This window comes from Delphinus delphis, chromosome 4, assembly GCF_949987515.2.
Source record: "Delphinus delphis chromosome 4, mDelDel1.2, whole genome shotgun sequence".
NCBI classification, from domain to species: Eukaryota; Metazoa; Chordata; class Mammalia; order Artiodactyla; family Delphinidae; genus Delphinus; species Delphinus delphis.
In genome coordinates, this window is record NC_082686.1 from 115,158,455 (window position 1) to 115,174,311 (window position 15,857).

The 15,857-nt window shown below is 38.2% G+C and overlaps 1 protein-coding gene across 1 annotated transcript; it reads right to left on the reverse strand.

The window, feature by feature from the left end:
• Positions 1-2,977: 2,977 nt before the first annotated feature.
• Positions 2,978-14,629, reverse strand: DBR1 (debranching RNA lariats 1). The gene is made up of 8 exons (XM_060010052.1): positions 14,310-14,629; positions 13,564-13,688; positions 11,652-11,732; positions 9,406-9,491; positions 7,664-7,888; positions 4,740-4,820; positions 4,342-4,487; positions 2,978-3,858 (listed from the first exon to the last, which is right to left on the reverse strand). Exons 1-8 carry the CDS (start codon positions 14,504-14,506, stop codon positions 3,165-3,167), a joined length of 1,635 nt encoding a protein of 544 aa, XP_059866035.1. The 5' UTR covers positions 14,507-14,629; the 3' UTR covers positions 2,978-3,164.
• Positions 14,630-15,857: the final 1,228 nt, after the last annotated feature.

A 15,857-nucleotide genomic window follows, 5' to 3' on the forward strand; every position in this document is an offset into this window, starting at 1 on the left:
CTGAATAATATTCTGTTGTGTGGGTATATATTTTATGTATTCATTCATCAGTTGAATGGACATTTGGGTTACCTCTACTATCTGGCTGTCAAGAATAGTGCTGCTATAAACATTTATGTACATGTTTTTTTGTCCCACATTCTTTTTTTTTTTTTTTTTTTTTTTGCAGTACGTGGGCCTCTCACTGTTGTGGCCTCTCCCGTTGCAGAGCACAGGCTCCGGACACGCAGGCTCAGCGGCCATGGCTCACGGGCCTAGCCGCTCCGCGGCATGTGGCATCTTCCCGGACGGGGCACGAACCCATGTCCCCTGCATCAGCAGGCGGACTCTCAACCACTGCACCACCAGGGAAGCCCCCCCGCAACCCACATTCTTTTTTAAAGCTGTGTGTTACTCCACCGGGTATTTGTTCAACCAATCTTCTCCTGGTGAACGTTTAGACTGTTTCCAATGGTTCGTTATTACAAATAATGCCACAATGAATACTCTTGTGCTTATGCTTTCTTTTATTTTGGAGATGTATCTTTAAGACCTATTCCTACAAGTTTAATTACTGAGTCTATATAAAGAGTTCTTTATATTTTGGAAGGATGAGTCTGTGATATGAGTTGCAAATACATTCTTCCAGTTTGTCATTTATCTTTTAATATTGTTTATGGTGTTTTGTTTTGTTTGCCGTGCAAAAGTTATCTATTTTTGCATATAGTCAAAATGTGTCAGTCTTGGGCTTCCCTGGTGGCGCAGTGGTTGAGAGTCCACCTGCCGATGCAGGGGACACAGGTTCGTGCCCCGGTCCGGGAAGATCCCACATGCCGCGGAGCGGCTAGGCCCGTGAGCCATGGCCGCTGAGCCTGCGCGTCCGGAGCCTGTGCTCCGCAACGGGAGAGGCCACAACAGTGAGTGGCCCGCGTACCGCAAAAAAACAAAAAACAAAAAACAAAAAAATGTGTCAGTCTTTTACTGTGTCTGGATTCTGAGATACAGTTACAAAGGCTTTCCTCAGTTCCAGATTAAAAGGAAATTTACCCATGTTTTCATCTGGTATTTATATGGTTTCATTCTTCACATGTATATCTCTGATCTATTTGGAGTTAATTTTGGTATTTAAAAAAAAGTTTCTTTCCCAAGGCCCAATCCTATTTATTTAAAATGTCATCTTTTTCCTCAGTGATTTGAGATGTCACTTAAATACTATACTAAACTCTTATATATGTTTGGGCCTATTTCTTGTCTTTCTGTTCCATTGGCCTGTCCTCTAATGAACCAGTACTATGTTGTTTTAATTACTGTAGAGGCTTTGTATTACATTTTAATAGCTGTTATGCCCAGCATATGTCCATTACTCTTTGCAGGGGATTTTCCTGTCTGTTCTAACTTATTTATCCACAAGCATTAAAATCAACTTGTCTAGCTCCAGAAAGACAAACAAAAAACATGTGTTGATATTCTGATTAGGATGTTAAATTTATATGTTAACTTGAGAACTGGCATCTTTAAAATGTTGAGTTTATCTATCCAGGAATAAGAGATGATTTTCTATTAGCTCAGGTTTACTTTTGCATTTTTCGGGTGCATTTTAAGGTTTTCATTACAGGTTCTATGCATTTCTCATTAAGTATTTTTGTTGTTTTGCTTATATCATGCCACTCACTAGTAATTGTGTATGTGAAAACTATTGATTTGTATGTTCAGTTCATAACATTACTTTGCTGTATTACTTTATTTACCTATTACTTTAGTGGTATCTTAGTTTTAGTTTTAATATTCTGGTGTTTTCCAACGAAACATTCAGGTCATCTGTATAAAGATGCTTCTGCCTTTACAATTCTGATTCCCCTCATTGTTTTCACCAATATTAAAATATAAAGGAGGTAGTGGGTATCTTGTTCCTTGATTTTGCTCTCACTTTCCTTTGATGGGAATGCTTATAGTATTTCCCTTTTAAACAAGATGCTAGATTTTACTTTTCAAAAAAAATCAGAAATGGGTGTTGCATTGTTTGTCCTTAGATCTATTACTGGGTGAATTATATGAACAGACTTCCTAATATTGAACTATCTTTGTATCAGTCATGCTGTATCTTAAAATGTGCTATAGATTCTGTTTGCTAATATTTTATTTAGGACTTCAATTGGGACTCAATATTCATATGTGAGACTGGTTTGTGGTTTCTTTGCGCAATCTTTGTCAGATTTAGGTATCAATGTTATATTAGCGTCATGAAAAGAAACTGAGCTTTCCTTCATTTTCTGTATTTTGGAACACTTTGCATAATATTAGTGGTTACCTTTAAAAGGTTTGGTAGTTTCTCCTGAAACCATCTGAACCAGTAGTCCCTCGATAACACTATTCCTTCTACAGAAATTACTTTCACTTTCCATCTCTACTAGGATAATTCTTTTCCCTTATAGGTTATTACAAAATACTGAGTATAGTTCCCTGTGCTATACACTAGGTCCCTGTTGGTTATCTATTTTATTCCCTGCTAGTAATTAATACTAAGCTGAACTGTGCCCCACATGACCTGTATAGTCACATTAAAATTAAAGCTAAAACTAAAATATAATATGTAAAAGTCAGCAGGGTTATATTAATCTCATCAACTAAGTATAAGATTTTATGTTTGCCAATGTTTAGTACTTATTTCCTGAAATCTTATCTACCCTCTTCAGCTTCAATTATATTCGATAGACATTAAGAGCTGACCAGAGAAAATATTTATAATAAATGAAAAGGGAGCATATATAAGTATATATACAATAATGAATTAACTGTAAAACAAAATATGCCATATTTTATACACCAAAATATTTACAGTGATAGTAACTCTATGAAGGTAAAAACCCCTGTCTTACTCATCTTTGTAGTGCCATCTTATGGAAGAGTGCCTGGTACAAAGTAGGTGTTCAGTAAGTGCTTGCTGAAAAAACTGAAAGTGAATAATATATGTTCTCAGAAAAAGGGGTACTCAATCAAGTAAATATATGAAAGTTTAATTTTTTTTTATCTGAAACATACAAAGGCCTAAAGATAAAGTCGATACCTAACTAAAATTTATGTAACTTCATTATTACAAAGTTAAGTCTTGAGTCAAAGATCCAGCTCTAAAAATATAGTCTCAAAAATCACATATCTACATATAACACTAAAACAAGTAAATTGTCTTAGGCTGTATCATCATTATCCACTGCAGCATAGATGGCTTGATTCCTCCTCTTGATTTTCTTTCTTTGTTCAGGTTCATGTTCATCACTCAGCCTCTTCAACGGCACATTGGTTAAGTCCTTTCCATCCCCCAACTCCACAGGGTCACCGCGATTCCCCTCCTTGCCAACTGGGGAACCGGATGTATCATCAGAAGATACAGTCATGGAACCTGGCAAGATCCTGATGTCAGAGAAGCTTGCAGAAAAGTCAGAAGCTTGATCAGAAGATGGTTCTACAGATGGTGTATTCACGTCACTGTGTGCGCTTACAATACTATCATCATATTCCTCTTCTTCATCTAACATTATTTCGTCTGGATTAATAGAGGACAGGGCAGATGTGTCTGTGTTATACTCACTAGGGTCTTCTCCAGAGTCATTACTCTGCACGTCATCCTGCTCTTCATAGTCACCACACAAGTGCTGTTCTTCCTTGGCCTTCTGAAGCCTGATGTTAATGTCAGTGATGCCAAGTTGGGCACAAAATTCAGTAGTCTGAGGATTGATCCTATGAACCAACTGCATTTGTGTCTGTGGCTTGCTAGGGTCATAACAAGCAGCCGTTACACTAAAGTTACATGGAACTTTGAGGTCATGATTCAATTTTTCCAATACTTCGTTCATAGCTTCTTTTGTTGCACTGTAATCCCACCTAGAAAAGTCCAAAACAATAGCTTTTTATATTTTATCAGCCTTGGACAACACATGATGAGCTCCAACTATGGACGGCAGGTGCATTCAAAAATAAACCACATTTCAGAATTCCACTTCATAAAATTATAGTTAACTTAGCAAAGGACCATTTTGAGATTAAAACAATTCTTAGAAAAAGCTGTCCTTAACTCACTCCCTAAAACAAGTACAAATTATTTTAATGTGTGAACCAAATCTCCACGGTCTTAAGGTTTCATGCGCTTATGCGCTTATAGTTTGCTGCACTTATACACTTCTTTGGGTTGGCGCTCAGCAGTCTATTTTCTTGGATCTCTCGGACGGAAAACTTGCAATTTTCATACCAGTCAATAAACTCTGAATTGTAGCAATAACTCCCTTGATTTAAAAAAATAAGAAGGTGGAGGGGACAGAAACTGTGCATACAATGGAGAGGGAAAATCCTAAAGAAGGTCAGACTCACCTCGTATGCAGGCCATTATTTTCAGGCATATTCCATAGGCGCTCAGTCACATTCATAAGATCATTAGTAGCCCTGAGAATGGCGAGCCATTCGGTATCATACTCCAAGTAATCAGGAGCACTGGGGTCGTGTTCTATTTCTATTACCTACAAGAAGAAATTGGTGATTTTAAGAAGTACATATCTATTTTTAATATTCTAAGAATGTCAATATAACAGTAAAGTTTGAAAGGAATTTAATTTAGTAGCTTACAAACATGAATGTAACTTAAACATTCCCAAAGAAATCTCAGAACACATAGATTACAAACAGCACCGATAATTTCTGCAAGGAGACAATTTTTTTTAATCACTGGAAGAGTAAAACTATATTGCAAAGTTATTTCATTTTCTTTTTACCTGAAGAAAGTCTCTGTGTGGTAAGCATTTGTCCAGGGCTAGAAATCTGGTTGCTTTGGCTGACTGTCCTTTATCCTTGGCCTAGACAATAGGAACCATGATTTAAGAAAGAACGTTAAAACATCACAAGCAATTCAGACATTGAAAAGGATGGAAATAATCTTCATTACCCAATCCCCTAAGTTGTGTGTCAAAGGAACAATGGTTACTTTTCCAAAACAAGTTAGCTCTATACCCCCTTGTGCAATGACAAGCAAGGCACTTACACTCTCTGGGCCTGGGCTTCAATTTCCTTACAATAGTCAAAGCAGAAAGAAATGGTGGTAATGATAATGTTAAATCAAAGCAAATAACACACATAAACCAAAGCATATAACACAAAGGTTAAAGATCAGACAACGGAAGAGCTTAAAAGTAAATTGGCAGAGCTAAAACTATACAACTCGTAGAAGAATTCATAGGAGAAAATCTTTGTAACCCTGGGTTAGGCAAAGATTCTTAGATACAACACCAAAGTAGATATATATATATATATAGATATAGATATAGATATAGATATATCTATATATATATATACATACATACTCCATAGGATGAAACACTATTCACCAATAAAAATGAAAGAAACGCTGACACATGCGACAACAAGAATGAGCCTCAAAAGCAAGTAAAGGAAAGAAACCAGTTACCAAAGACTATGTATTTTGTGATTCCACTTATATAAAATGTTCAGAAAAGGCAAATCCATAGAGACAAGACAGATTAGTGGTTGCCTGGGGCTGAATGTTGACAGAACAAAGACTGACAGCAAAGAGGCACAAAGGATCTTTTGGGGTGATGGCAATGTTCTAGAACGGGATTATATGATGTTTGCACAACTCTGGAAATTTACTAAAAATCACTGAATTCTACACTTAAAGCAGGTGAATTTTTTGATATGGAAATTATACTCCAATAAAGTTCTTTTTTAAAAAGTGAACCAGCAGAAAGAAACATGGGAGGATCACAAACATGAAGGTCACACTGGAAGAAGTAAAAAGTGACTCACTAAAAACAGCAAGGCAGGGCTTCCCTGGTGGCGCAGTGATTGAGAGTCCGCCTGCCGATGCAGGGGACGCGGGTTCGTGCCCCGGTCCGGGAAGATCCCACATGGCGCGGAGCGGCTGGGCCCGTGAGCCATGGCCGCTGAGCCTGCGCGTCCGGAGCCTGTGCTCCGCAATGGGAGAGGCCACAGCAGTGAGAGGCCCGCGTACCGCAAAAAAACCAAAACAAAACAAACAAAAAAAAAAACAGCAAGGCACATGGAGAAAGAAAGACAAGGAAGCAAGTGATGGGACACCCTGCTGAGGACCAGGTTTCAATTCAGTGGTGGGGAGGGACTGAGAGGTGGGATGCACAGAGATCATGGGCAGATCCTGGCAGCAGGGCAGTTCTGAGGAAAGATGACCTTTGGTGTTAGTAAAAGGGCTCAGACAGAATACCGGTGAAGTCAGAGGCAGTTGAGGAGCAACAGAAAGGGATCAAACATATTAATTCAGAGACACAAGTCCCCACGGTTGACAACAGAAGACAGAATCAGGGAAAAGTAGCAAATTAGGTGCTTCAGTAGCAATCCAAGAGCATCATGAGCCCCAAGAGACAGAGGAGAGTAACACAGATGTGGGAAAGGTGACTGACAGAAACAGAAGACTTGGACGTGAGAAGAGGATAATCACGCTGGCAACAGCCCAAAGGAAAATGCAAGAGTAACCTCGCCTTCTTCTCCCAGTGAAGCTGGGGAGTAAGAATAAGCCCACAACAGAGAGGGCCCACAGGAATGTTTTCAGACAGAATCTTCCGGACCGTGTGCGAAGAGCATCACCGAAGTGTACCTCTACCGCAGAAAAGGGTTTGGTCAGGTAAGTTCAGGAAGCGCTGCACAACCTCTCCGCCATCTCAGAGAAAGGTAATACCCATTAGCACACTGGACTCTCAGAAATTCTACACAAGCCTCTGGGAAGAAATCCCAAACTTTGTTAACCCAGCATTTTCTAAACGTATTTCCTATGGGATACTTTATGGGAAAGTCAGAATTCAACCAGAATCAGAGGTGAAAGGAAGAACTGCATAGTTCCATTAAAGCCTAACTCTAAGTAGGTATTTATTTTCTACTTTGCATCAAGCACCATCCCCATGCAATTACCAAAGGAAAACTCTGGGAGTCATTCTAGATTCACTCCTCCCTCTGTCACTAAATCCTGATGATTCTGCTTCCAAAATCTCTCTGGAACCAGCTTCATTCTCTGTGTTCCCTCTTTGCCTTAGGTTAGAACCTCATCTTTTGCCTCCTCTGCCTCCCATTTAACATTACTCCAATCCACACACAAAACTGCTGCCAATCTAATCCTTCTGAAATGAAACTCTGACTTCATGACCCCCAACCTTCCCCATTACCTCCTGGTTAAAACCCAAACTCCAGAGCATATCCCAGAAGGCAGCTATGATCTCGCTCCAGCTTCATCTCTCCCTGTGCCTCAGCCCCAGGGACCAGCTGCACTTCCCCAAAGGCACCACGCTCTCAGACCTTCCAGCCTGTGCACACATCGGTCCCTGGGCCTAGATTACCCTGATAATCTGCTTCTTCCTGGCACCATCAACTCCTTTAGAAAACCTTCTCTATCCCTTCATCTCTCTGTCCACATCCCCTTTCACCATGGCCTGGCTTAGGTGTTCCCACAGTATCCTAAGCACTTTTTGTCACAAACTTATTACACTATTTTATAATTGCTTGCTTGTCCCTTCTCCCCACTGGATACTGAGTTATTCACAAAAGGAAAGTCACCTTTGATCTCTTTCTCTAACTTTCCAACTATGCCCATAGGGCCTAGCCCGTAGATGTTCAATAATTGCTTGTTAATTCAAAGAATAAGCATTTTGTTTTCTACCTGATGCTGCATCAAGGCTGCAAACTTCACATGCAGGTGTGCAGAAAACCAGTAAGTAGGTTTTAAGTGCTCTAAAAGTTCTGAGGCAGCGGGACTTCCCAATGTGTTATTTTCCACTTCTTGTCGGAAAAAAGATTTAGTCTTAAGAAGTTGCTTCTTATTTCCATAATGATATATACTTCTCGGCCAATCATGAGATAAGAATATGTCCATAGGCTGCTTCAGCTTTAACAGACAAAGAAAAGAAAGAAAGCTCTTAGAAACAGATTAACCAAAAGCAATCCCCTCCCTTCTCTCCACCGCCACACAACCATTTACCCACGGAGATCTGTAGATTTCTGTGTAATTCATTCTAAGAACACTTTATTTAAGGAAGTCACAGAAATACTGAGCTACTCACTCATCGAGGCAAAGAGAAACACCTTTCTCTCTGCCTGACAAATCACCTTTATTTTCCGTGGCAAGGCAGTTCAATAGAGACACACTTTGATTAGATTGCCAATCAGCTAAGGTCTTTAGCACTGGGTTTCCAAAATCTACAACATGCACTGTTCTTTTCCCTTTTAGTAAAGAAACTACTGTTTTAAGATCAATGTCCAGATTTCATGAGACTTGTACTGTAAATGATACAGTAAACCTAACCTACAGTAAACCTTTTTTTTTTTTCTGATGGACTCACATAGTAAACACCAAAAAAACCTCTCTGTTTACTACAAAAATTATATTAGAGGTATTTAAGGTAGCTGGTGTCTTCTTGGGGAGAACACAAAATATACTCCATACTGTCAAGTAATCCAAAGCAAATACTTGGACAACTAAATTAAAATAATTTAAGTAAGTGTTCAAGAAAATACAAAAGGTAAGATGACATGATTAACCACTGCAAAGCTGGTATGGGCAATAAGTGCTACAAAAATTCAGAGAAGGGTGAGGACTTCAAACTAGAACACTGGTTGGGAAGTGAAATCTAAGCTGGGTCTCCAAGGACCAGTAGGATTTAGATGAGTAAAAGTAAAAAGTAAAAGGTAAGTAACTGTTATGAATGGGGCATACCTGTAAACATCTTTATGTTCCAGTCGAGGCTGTATTTATGATGGGAAGGGCCTGAGTTCAGTCTGGCAGGCTCTACCAGCCTGGGGGCTCTGGCAGGCTCTTAACTGTGTGGGAAGTCCGGGCAGGTTACTTTATCTATCTGAGCCTTTGGCCTCTCTCCCTTAGTGTGACAAAGTTGGACACGCTGCATGACAGAATTTGAGTGACAGTTATATGAACTATCACGGATGAAAGCTGCTTAGCCCGGTGTCAGACATTTAATGGGTTCACAAACAAAAACCTAGTTTCATTTACTCTCCGGTTGAGCCAGTGTTTCGGTTATCACCTTCACAATTTTCCCATATCATCTTCACTATTATTTTCTATTTAATATCATTATTTAAAATAAAATATTTAACACTTTCTTTCAAGTATCACTTTATTCCAATATATATTCTTCAGCCTTACCCTAAGGAATAGTAGCTGAAGTCATGGATCAAATATTTTATTTTATTATTAATCACTAAAATAAATGTATAGCCATTAAAATCTAAAAAATGTTCATCTGTGAACCTCCTAAAAACAACTCAAGATCCAAATTGTGGAAATACAGAATTGAGCTCTTCTTGGAAGTAGCAGGTCAAAATACATTCTGGTAGAGAATTAGTTTACCATTTTTTCAAGTCTGCCGTAATGTACTTTTTACATACCTGTTTTAATTTGTAGACTTCAATATTTCTCACATGATAGATGCTCCTTATTGTAGCTGCATTATAGGGGGGGCACTCAAAATGACCTTAAATTGAAGAAGAGAAATAAGCTATTATCAACTCCCTTAAATACTGCAAGTATAAATACATACGTACACTTCTCCAAAACTGATGCTTGTCATCAATGCTTTTGGTTCTTGAAAATTTTATTAAAAAAACACTCAAAGTGCTGGTATTTTCTAATAACTGATCACCAACTATAAATCTAAATAAGTGGGAGGCTTATGATTTTTTAAATTAAATTATATTTAATTTTGGAATACATTGTTTAGTCACATAGTTTAAGATTTAAAAGATACCATCAGAAAGGCATAGGGTAAGGGGGAGCGGGGGTGAGGGAAGGATGGATTGGGAGTTTGGGGTTAGCGGATGCAAATTATTACATACAGAATGGATAAACAACAAGGTCCTACTGTATGGCACAGAGAATTATATTCAATATCCTGTGATAAACCATAATAGAGAAGAATATGAAAAAGAATGCATATATATGTGTAACTGAATCACTTTGCTGTACGGCAGAAATTAACACAATATTGTAAATCAACTATACTTCAATAAAATAAAGAAAAAAAAGAAAGGCATAGGGTAAAAAGTATTCCTCCTGGAGGGTAGACCCTACTGGGTACCTAGGGCTGGCATGGGAGCAGGGATTAAGTTTGGCACAAAACTTTTAGGCATGATAGAGATGTTCTAAATCCAGATGGTGCTAAAGGCTGCGTAACTCTACAATTTACTAAAATCACTGAATTGTGTACTTACAATGGTACATAAATTTTACGTCAATCAAGCTGCTAAAACAAGCTGACAGGGTTCTCCTATTCCTTCCCCCATCTATCAGTAACCCTACCTACAGGGAACCAGTGTTAATCAGGTTTCAGTATTTTATTCCAGGGATGTCATCTATGCATATAATATACATATTTCTTTATCCTCCCTTTTCTTTCTATACAAGTGGCAGTATAATTTATACACGTTCTGTGCCTTGTTTTTTTCACTTTATTTTGGAGTTCTTTTCATATTAGTCACACATAGAGCTGTTTCTTTTTTCCTTCTTTTTAACTTCATAGCATTGCACTGTATAGTTATATCATGACACATTTAACTAGTTCCTATCTTTTGCTATTACAAACAAGGCTGAAATACATTTGTTTATATCATTTTGCACTTGTGGAATATATCTGTAGATATATTCCTGGAAGTAGAACTCCTGAGTAAGAATACTTCTATAATTTCCACAGATGTTACTAATTTTCCTCCAAAGAGTGGTTCCAATTTGTGCCCACACCTGCCATGTAGAAGATGGCCTATTTTTGCAGACCCATCACAATAGTTCAGAATCATGGGGAACAGGGCTGCTAAGGAACAGACTTGTGATTTAACAGTTACACTGAGGATGTAAGTTTTAGCTGTCAACTTAATTCATGAAATTTTAAAATCAATGTGGATCCAAGCTATTCCTTTAACTTTAAAATCAAGATATAATTCATTCAGATACAGTGTGGTATATTTATACAATGGAATACTATTCACAAATTTAAATGACAGAGTTACATGTATCAACATGGATTTAAAAAACATATTAAACAAAGAAGCAAGTTGCAGAAAGATACATGTAAAATGATACACTTATATGAAGTTTAAAACATGCTATATAATACACTGTTTAAAGCTGTTACTGATATGGTAATGATATAGAATAATCAAGTGAATGATAAACACCAAATTCAGAATAGTGACTGCCTGGTGAGGTAAGGGAGGAATAAAAGGAGGGAGACGGGACTGAGGACAGATAAACAATGAACTTCGATTGTATCTGTACTCTTTTATTTCTTAAAAATCAAAACTAAAAGTGGCAAAATACCAAATAAAACTAGATGGTGTATACACAGAAAATACGTTCTAGTGTTCTCTATTTTTTCATATTTATAAAATATTTTATAATATAAATTTAAGAATAAATTAATCAGTTCATAGGAGAAATCCAATGAAAAAGTCAAACTGTATATTATGCTTAAGTTACTATGGGGCATGGAAGTTCTAAGTTTAAAAACAATTCTCAGAATAACAATACTCACTTTGCTGTATACCTGAAATTAACACCACATTGTAAATCAACTGTACTCCAATTAAAAAAAGAAAAAAAGAATGTAATAAAATGTAAAAAAAAAAAAGCATAACAATACCTTTTCGATAGTCATGAGATTTAAAGATACCAGAGATTCCACCAATCCTTACACCTCGGTATTTTACTACACCTGCCAAGCCTGAAAAATTACATAGTTAAATAAAATTACTGTAGGCAAAAGCAATCATTTTTTTAAAGCAATCTTTACTAACTGAATGAACAGTTTAGAGGCCTAGAATATCATGCAGTCTTAAAATTATTTGAAAATTAAGTGTCATGATGAGGTTACTCTTTTACATAGAAAATATGCCAACAATATATAACATAGAGTAGGGAGACAGACTACGGAGGCAAGAGACTGAGCAGAAAAGAAGGAACAAATGAGACAGGGAGTGTGAAGAGGGAAACAGACATACATAAATTTGGTACCTAAAGGAATGTGGGGATGGGGCGGGGGAAATAGGGGAAAATGTCCTATGATGGATTTATATGTTATATATAAGGTATATATAACATATACCTTTGACTTACAGAATATAGAAACCTGCAGTTTCTCTATTTCATTTGATTGATCATCTTCAGACAATTTCACCTTCTCACAATACTACAGTTGTCAAAAGTTGATCCATCAGTAATGACATAGAGAAATTAAATTTCTGAAGTTATAATGTCATCACTAGAAACACCTATAAACATCTAAATAAAGAGATGAAAGGACTGTATAGTTTAAAAGGACTAAAACTGAACCTGAACCTAATCAGGTCTATAAATCTAAATGCAGATTATAAGCAACACAGAGGATAAAAGGAACACGTTAAACAACCCAAGGAAATCCAATCAGCTAAACCCAGAATGTGGGAAATTCTGCCAGATAAATTTCCCATATTCTTCAACAAATAAACAGCATGGGGGTTTGGGGGAGAAGAGAGTGCGAAAAGAGACAGTTATAGTCTAAGAGACTTCAGAATCATGACCATCAAATGAAAGTGTGGACCTTGTTTGGATCCTATTTGAACAAGTCAACTGTAAAACAGACATCTTTGTGATAATCAGGGAAATCTGAACATGAACTAGGCAACAGATAATGATAGGTAATAGGTATAATCATGGTACTGTAGTTGTGGTATTTTTTTAAATCCTCATCACTTAAAAACACATGCTAAAGTATTTACAGGTGAAATAATCCGATGGCTGAGGTTTGCTTTAAAATACTCCAGTTGGGACTTCCCTGGCGGTCCAGTGGTTAAGAATCCACCTTCCAATGCAGGGGACATGGGATTGAGCCCTGGTCAGGGAACTAAGATCCCACATGCCCCTAAGGCCCTAGAGCCCTCATGCCGCAACTACTGAGCCAGCACACTCTGGAGTTCCAGAGCGCCCAGGCGCCACAACTAGAGAGAAGCCTGCCCACCACGAGGAAGATCCCGCGCTGCAAGGAAGATCCCACATGCGACAACTAAAGACCTAACACAGCCAAATAAATAAATAAATAAATAAAATATTAAAAAATAAATAGATAAAATACTCCTGTCACCTCCTCCCACAAACGAGTTTAGGCAGGGAGTGGGTTGAAAGAAGGATGGCAGAACAATAATTGTTGTTAAAGCTGTTTAATAGGTACAGAGATTCATTATACTATTCTCTACTTTTGTGTATGTTTAAATATTTCCATTATAAAAAGTTCATTTTTTTAAATTTAATAAGAAGAGTAAGAAAAAAATTAAGGGATTGCAAATCGTACAGAAACTCTTTGCAGTTATATTAAGTATTGCTTAAAGCACTAGATGATGCATGGACATATTTTCATGATTACCTACTTAAATGAATTATTTTAATTAAATTTTCATGATTATTTAAATCAAGAGACATTCCCAAAACACCATACATTTCAAGATGCTGATCAACTGATAAACAAATCCTGACAGGCTCTTCCATGCCATCAGACCAAGAAATTACCCACGAACACATACCTAAATAATAAATGTTTGGTGCTACCCAGCCACCATAGGGTAACTCTTGCAAATGATTTGAGGCTTCATGGTTACCCCCGATGAAAATTGTGAGAACTGGGGCCTTTTTCTCTCCAGAGTAATACCTAGAACATAAGGGTAAAGTTGTCAATTGGCATAGCAGAAATGAGACATAGAGAAAAGCTGGGCATGCCTGTACTACTAAGCATAGCAGAAAAGCAAAATAAGGTCCGAAGTAAAAAAACTTGAGCTCATCATAAAAAGTTAAGCCCTTTCTAAACGAATTGTCCATCCTTGTCCTTAAGAATGATTAAGGGCCGCCACCTTGGGTTCAAGCCAACGTATATTCAATGAGGTCAAAAACTTTTGTCAGTTCACTGCAACAACCTTAGTTTCTAGAATGAGGACTAGCACATAGCAAGCGTCCAATAAAAACTCCTAGATCAATAAATGAAGTAGTCCCAGAGTCCGATTAAGTATAAACTAGATTAACCTGTCAGTTTCTTCCTCCAGATTTTCCCCTCAGGCTGCGATCCCTTCCGAAACAAAACAGATGAATGGAAAGAAGAAAAGTGACATTTACTAAGCGCCAGTTCCTAGACACACAGCGTAAACAAAGACGGGAACTAAGAGAGACAGCCGGTCAGTGGCAGACAGGATTCCAACTCAGCCCGGGTTCTCAGCCCCCACCGCTGGCTAGTCACACCTCGCACCGCGGGGGCCCGGGCCCAAGCCACGCCCCTCACCTGTAGAAGGTCTGCATGTGGCGGTACTTGGGCGGCACGGCCATGCAGCGCAGGTCGGCCTCGTTGCGCACAGCCTGGAAGTCGCCGCAGCATAGCAGAAGGTCTATCGGTCCCGGGCCGCGCCGCTCCGCCAGCGCCAGCGTCTCATAGATCTTGTCCAGCTCGCCGTGGCAGCAGCCGGCCACAGCCACCCGCATGCTGCCGGCCCGAGGCAGGGAGCGCTGCCCGCAACCCCCTAAACCAGAGCCAGCCCAGGCCGGACAACGAAGACCCGACTGATCGCTCAGATCCCGCCAACCTTAACTGAGACGCCGCCTCTTGCAATTGAGACTCCAGCAATATAATTCACTTCCGGTTTCCAAATCTCGCGAGAGAGAGGTCGGGAAGGGAATGACCAACACGGATTCCAGGGAGCTTTTAAATCGTCTCGTACTTTGCCTGTTGTGGCAGGTGGTTCTTGAAGTCCGAGCAGCCTGACAGGTGCTAAAAATCAAAACCAGAATAGTAAGACAAACAAACAAAAATTCCCGGAAATAGTGTAGTTTGATAAAATCAAACTTAGGATGAACTTCTCACGGCAAAGATAATTGCCTGAAAGTGATTAGAAACGATTACACAAACGATTTTTTAAGACACCCGAAATAAAAATAAATTTAAAATAAAACGTAAAAACTCACTGAGGATTTTGAAATTATCTCCTCGAAGAGTTTCTAAAATTATCAGTTATTTTTTTAAAGGGGCCAGGGACTCTTCATTTCCCTACCAAATGGTTGTGTAACTAGACTGCAAGCTCAATGAAAGCAGATGAATATCTCGAAAACATCTAAGAGGGAAAATGACCAGACTGACAATTGAAGAATTTGTGGCCAAGGCAGAAACAAGCAAACAAATAAAACCCTTATGGCAAATTTAATCAAGAAAATAATCAAGATAATACGGAGAATAATAAAACCATCTCTGCTCATTAAAAAAAAAACTAGATAAACAATTTCTAGGAATAAAGACACCAAAGTTAATTCAAAATGAAGCAGAAGATGTAAACAAAACAGTGACAATAAGACATTGGGATATATACACTACCAAATGTAAAATAGACAGCCACATAGCACAGGGAGATCAGCTCGGTGCTTTGTGACCACCTAGAGGGGTGGGATAGGGAGGGTGGGAGGGAGACGCAAGAGGGTGGAGATATGGGGATATATGTTTATGTATAGCTGATTCACTTTGTTATACAGCAGAAACTAACACACCATTGTAAAGCAATTATACTACTATACTAAGATGTTAAACAAAAAAAAAGACTGGGAAAGTCAAAGACATAAATCCATTGAAAGACATTTATGAGTGATTTATAGGTGATTTCTTTCAAATTTACAAGGAAGATACACTTTTCATGATATCTAAATCAATCAAGAGGGTAGAAAAAGATGGAAATCTAATATTTCCTATTAGTTTTTAATGTTTTATTTTCCCTTCTGTATTAAATTTTTTGAACTATATAAAGAACAGATAACTTTTTTTGACATTGTTAAATTTAACTTCTAAAAA

Excerpts from the sequence above, each read along its gene's own strand:
- DBR1 (XM_060010052.1), bottom strand. The coding sequence starts at position 14,506 with ATGCGGGTGGCTGTGGCCGGCTGCTGCCACGGCGAGCTGGACAAGATC. Across the intron at positions 4,821-7,663 it reads CAGCCTTGATGCAGCATCAG|GCCAAGGATAAAGGACAGTC; the intron begins GTAGAAAACAAA and ends CCTATTGTCTAG. Across the intron at positions 4,488-4,739 it reads CACACAGAGACTTTCTTCAG|GTAATAGAAATAGAACACGA; the intron begins GTAAAAAGAAAA and ends TTCTTCTTGTAG.